Raw genomic sequence first — 5,619 nt, 5'->3', positions numbered from 1 at the left:
AGGAAAATAAGGACAATCCTATTTCAAGACGGTTCTGAACACCAGAAAAAAATTTCCCACCTACTAATCTGCTTTAAAAAAGCTCAGAAGAAACATATATTATAGCTAAGAAGTGTTTCCATCTTAAAACAAGGCATAAGCATAACGACATACCTTTTTTCTAAGAGATCCGAGAACTACTTCCAGCTCCAATGGCGCAAATGACTACTGTTTGATATGTCTTCCTGCTTATCATTGTTGTGACAATTCATATACTTGTAGCTTCTGTTTCTTCTTTCTTATACGGTTTAATATTAATCAAGCTCCTTCCTTTCGCAAAACCTTCAAGAAGAAAAAAACATTAAACAACGGAAATCAGCAAAGTCATCAAACCTATCAGTGAATTTAGATGCCATCAGCAATATATACTCCATCACCAGGGCCTGGACCAGGGTCACTGACACACCTCTAGCCGGTTTATCATAATTTCTAAGTTTTTTGTACTCATAAGGATTTTAAGTAACTGACCTGATAATCTTCACTGTAGTTGTTGTACTCGGTATAAAGCTTGGTATCTATTATGACGAAAATAAGCAGAAAGCCAGTGAAGAACATTATAGTATTATAGAAGAAGCATGCCACTAATCTTAAGTTTCCAATACAGCCTCGCCATTATGACAAATTCTAGCATGAACATGAGAAAACCATATAAACTAGAAAATTTGTTACAGCCTACCAAATTGATAGAGCAATCATAAAATTCCAACTTTTGCCTAACAAAACATATTCTCACAGCATGAATAAGAACAAAAGTCTTTTCAACACTGAACGTCTAAGCTGCTACTGAAGTCATAAATCCACAAAGGAGATAAATTCACTCCATACGTGCTTCCTTTGAACCAGCACCACAACCTCATGATCACAAACTACAAAATCTCAATACAATCAATTGGATTAAAGCAGCAAAAACAAACAACATTATCAAAAACCATCAGTAGCCATTCAAGAGAGCAATTGTTAAAAGAAACCAAAACCAAAACACTAAACACATTGAATTCTCATAAAAAAATCCCAACTTTAAGGCAGAACAAGGAAGTACACCACGAATTAGAGAAAGAACAAGATAAGATTTCTCTCAATTACTCCTGCTGCTGCGATTGAGTGGAATCCTAACAGCTCTTCAGGAATAGACTCAGGGCCTTTAGGCACATTCTTAGCAGTGACAGGCAAAGCGATGAAGGACTTAGTCTTGCTGATAGGACGGGACTGCTCGAGCTGAACAAAATCGCCGACACGGAATCGGTTGTCAGCGTCGTGAGCCTGGTAGATCTTCTTCTTGCGGACGCGGCGCTTGTACTTGGGGTGAGGCGCGAGGCGGACGACCTCGACAGCGACGGTCTTGTCGTTGGTGGCGCAGACGACTCGGCCCTGCATCGTCTTCATGGCTTTGATCGAAATGGAGATGGAGGGAGGGGGAGGAGGCGGAGAAGAGGAGAAAGGTTGGAGCTTTGGGAGGCGGAGGGAGGGAATGGCGCCATGGATGAAGGGCGAGGTGAGGATCATCGTTGGAGATGTGAGAGTGAAGGGCTCGTAGTGTTGGCCAATGTTATCCTTTTTGCTTTCTATTATTTTAATTAATTAATTAATTAATTAAAAAAATATCAGTTATTTTGGTTTAACAAACTCCTAAACCTAAGTGAACTAAAAATTGATTTGAAAATCTCATATCATGAGGTCTCAAGTTTGAACCTCTCACCATTCTATTTATATTTTCATGGCCCCCTGAGTCCCCATGCGGAATTACCTCTCGCTCTCTCCCTCTAGTACAGATGGCGAATTATTCCTCGTGAGGTCATTCAAGCCCACCGTGAACTTTCAAAACTTCCCAAAAACCCTCCTACTTTTTGCAGACACCCCGACGATCTCTTCCGTTAGATGTTTAACTTCCCTTTTACCCCCACCGCTCACTTCAAACGGCCCAGTCGTAAATCCCATTTTCACTCGAAAACTCTGAAAGCGAAAGCACCAAATCACATCATGCTCAACTCACGGGCTTTCGCTTGGTTTAACGCTTAAATATTTTACTAACATGTTTAATAATTATCATATCCGCGTAATACTTCCCATCTCCTTTTAACGCTGTTTTTCATACGTGATAACTATTCATATTAACGTCAGAATTCTCAAAGTCTCTCGCAGAAACGCGATCTTTTTCGCTTCGATCCTAATCAGCGGCAAAGACGTGGCAGTGCGCAAGTTAGGGTATCCCGCGATAAGAATTAACGACTGCGATTAAAATTTACGACTGAACATAATTTTTCCCGAACACCCGCTCGCTCTCACTCGCCAACGCCTACCATCGCGCTTAACTTTTTTTCCTGACACTGAAGAGTCACCGCCAGTGAATTCACACCATAACAACCGCAGAAAGAACCCTCCCGACGGACAACCACTCGTCGTCCCTCATCATCCTCCTCCTCCTCCTCCTCCTCCTCCTCGCCCCTCCTTCTTCCCACGGACAACCACTTGATCTCGAAAGCGACGTTGCGAACCTTCTTCCCTTATCTTGAGAATATTAGCCGCAATCACGCAACAAGTTAAACTATCTTTTTCGCTTGAGTCGAAATGCTCTCATAATCGCCTCGAACGCGAGGATTCTTCAATGCGATCGACGGCAAGCAATTAGCTGAGCATTTCGACTGGTAAGAAAAAAATTTTTCACGATTTCGCGATCATGGAGGATTCTCTAGAGGAGGAAGATCAGAAACATCCTTTAAGACGGGGTTGATATTTATCACTGAGACTTTCTCATACCATTTAAGAACATTACGCCGCAGACAACCATTACGCCTCGTGTTTAACTATCGCGATCTTCGCTTAAGTCCCGACTCACGACACATCGCCCAATAGTCGCTTTTCACGAATGTGTGTTGCTTTAACCTTTTTAATGTCAGACGCTCAGCGTAGTTCAAGTCGACGACGCATGTTACGCAAATCCGCGAAAGCATCTCGAACGTATGCTACACTTGTTTCAGTATACGAGGGTCGAGTCGCGGAGTGTCCAAAGTCCGAGCGGACGTCAGAATGTTGTAAATGTCAGAAATCTTTTATAAATAAAACGAAACAAGCTTTATTCGACCGCGAACCTCGAAAATTTAAACATAGACCTAGTAGAAAACAAACAACGCGGGAAACAAAAGAACGCTCATCAGAAACAATAGAAAATACGTAAATACGTTTAAACAAATGACAACGGTGTTTAAGAAAAAGTTACTCTTTAAACAACGACAACGCGTGAAACAATAGAAAAAGTTAAACACTACTCAAGTTACTCTTTAAACAACGACAATCGGTGTTTAAGAAAATACGTAAAGATGTTTAAACAAATGACCCGTATGTACTCCATCTTTAACGCTGATGTCGACTGAAAAGCATTCAATTTAAACAATAACATATTATTTAAAATGATATAGACTTTAGTTTAACAATTAACCGCTTTTTTTAAACACTATATGTATCTCGCTTTAAAACATAAAAAGCTTCGACGCTTACTGCAGAGACTCATGTTGAGTCGAGAACTTTCATTCGAACGACGACAATATGTCTTCCTCATGACAAATGACATATATTTCCCTTTTCGCCTGGGATGGAGGGAAAAAATACCGCCCAATCACATCACGCCTAGTCTAACCTCTATGACACAACTCCCAAAGCACTTTTTGTTCGCCTTTCTCGATCACCGCTTTGTTCTTTACATCTTCTACTTCTTCTTCTTCGCCTTCTTTTTGTTCTTCATTTCGCTTTGGCTCTGCATCGATCTGGTTTTCGAATCGATATATTATGGAGAGTTTTGCTGGTATCGCTAGATTCAATCGGGAGGGAAGAGTGCTAATGTTCACGGCTCGGACTTCTGGGAGTTAGTGTTAGGTGAGATATGCGAGCGATGGGGTCCTCAAGTTTCTCTCGTCGGTTAAGTTCATCACACCGATGGATATAAAACTGGTCTGCCTAATCGAAAACGATGTCGACTTCCAAATGGATGTGCCACGCCCATTCCATCTTCAAATGTGTCGTAGTTGATCTTGTCGTCGAGACGTAAAATGCGCCATCGCTGATCCTAACGAAAACGAGGGTTTACTCGTCAGAAGTTCCTTTTTCTTTAATTATTCCAAACTGTTCTGGGGTCATTATTGCTTTAAATACGTCCGTCATCGGGTTAACATATTATACTAGTCCTTTACGTTATTAGTTAATTGCTTAAGTATTTAATTTAACGCTTAACTATTGTAATTATCGCTAAAACATTATACCTCCGCTTAACATATTGATCTTTTCATTCGATCAAGTGTCAGGGCAGAATTCGATTCTCGCGAGTGCTCCCATTCATCCCCATGCGCGATCTCGGCGCGCTGGATGTCTTCCTTCCTCGCCGATCATTCTCAAGTGTTGTCGCTAGATATCTGACAACGCTTTGACGTGTCGAACATTTCGTGGATGTACTTTCAAATCATGCAATCAAAAGGAATTTTCGACTTCAAATTCATAAAAGAACGAAAAACATCGCAGTGATCGCGGAATGCGTCACCGATGGTCAGCGCTGGCGCTTCTACGCATCAAAAGAGTATAACAAAAATACTTTCGTAATCAAGACAATCAACCCGGCTACACACTTGCGGTGGTGGCATAGGTTCGCGCCACATCCGAAAGCGCCCAAAAATGGGGTTAGCGCATCGCAGTGATTCGTGGGAGCTCAAGGACCGGCCCCTCGACAAGGCCATCGACATTCGTGAGGACACGCTATGGGAACATGGTGTCCACATACCATACAAGCAGAGCTTGGTTGGGAAAAGAGCACGCCTCGGGTGGTCCTCGACGGCAGACGACATCTCCGCCCATGATCGCTTGCTTTTGGTATGTGGATAAGGTGGCTCGAGACAACCCTAAGTCAATAGCGATCGCGGGAGAAGACGCGATCGCTTTTAAACGCAGCATTCTTTCTTTCAGGCGTGTATCGTAGGATTCAAGAGGGCTTGGCAGTCATTGCTTTCTCGATGGTACCCACCTCCTTGAAAAATATCGGGTACACCACCGGGTGCCACAGGAAAAGATGGTAACAATGGTTTTTCCACGTCAGCTTTCGGGTATAGTCGACAACCAGACCGATGCCAATCGACTCTGTCCATATCTAAGTTAGGCGTATGCCTTATACGAGGAGTGGAGATTATCATGAGATAATTACCTTCGTGCGTCGGACAGTCCAAGGGCCTTGTGAGCGCGAATTGCTAGAATCTTCCCCTTCTTCGCCACACGCTGATCGGCCTCTCGACATTTGGAGGCCAATTTTTACGAAAGCCACGTCGACTTGGGAAGGCATCGAGGAGGAGGCTGGGTTCATATGCTTTCCGCATCACGTGAGCATCCACGGCTAAAAGATTTCGAAGGATACCGTGAACGAATCATGGTGCCATATCACCCCAAGCTCATCACCGGGTTGATTAATAAACGGATATGGCACATTGGTCGAATTATCCGCTCGAGGTGATCGCTGGGGTGAGATGTATTCGAACGTCAGCGAGTCGCTCAACGCTTGGATCAAGGAAGCTCCATTTCATCAGTGACGTAAAATGGTCGACTCCATAA

General features: G+C 43.0%; 1 protein-coding gene across 1 annotated transcript; it reads right to left on the bottom strand.

Moving 5' to 3' along the window:
- Positions 1–1,049: 1,049 nt before the first annotated feature.
- On the bottom strand, positions 1,050–1,568 carry LOC120256765 (30S ribosomal protein S17, chloroplastic-like). Its single transcript, XM_039264431.1, has one exon. It carries the CDS (start codon positions 1,540–1,542, stop codon positions 1,087–1,089), a length of 456 nt encoding a protein of 151 aa, XP_039120365.1. The 5' UTR covers positions 1,543–1,568; the 3' UTR covers positions 1,050–1,086.
- Between the last annotated feature and the right edge of the window lie 4,051 nt (positions 1,569–5,619).

Source organism: Dioscorea cayenensis, unplaced genomic scaffold (genome assembly GCF_009730915.1).
Source record: "Dioscorea cayenensis subsp. rotundata cultivar TDr96_F1 unplaced genomic scaffold, TDr96_F1_v2_PseudoChromosome.rev07_lg8_w22 25.fasta BLBR01001632.1, whole genome shotgun sequence".
Lineage (NCBI taxonomy): Eukaryota > Viridiplantae > Streptophyta > Magnoliopsida > Dioscoreales > Dioscoreaceae > Dioscorea > Dioscorea cayenensis.
This window is presented reverse-complemented; position numbering and strand designations above follow the sequence as displayed.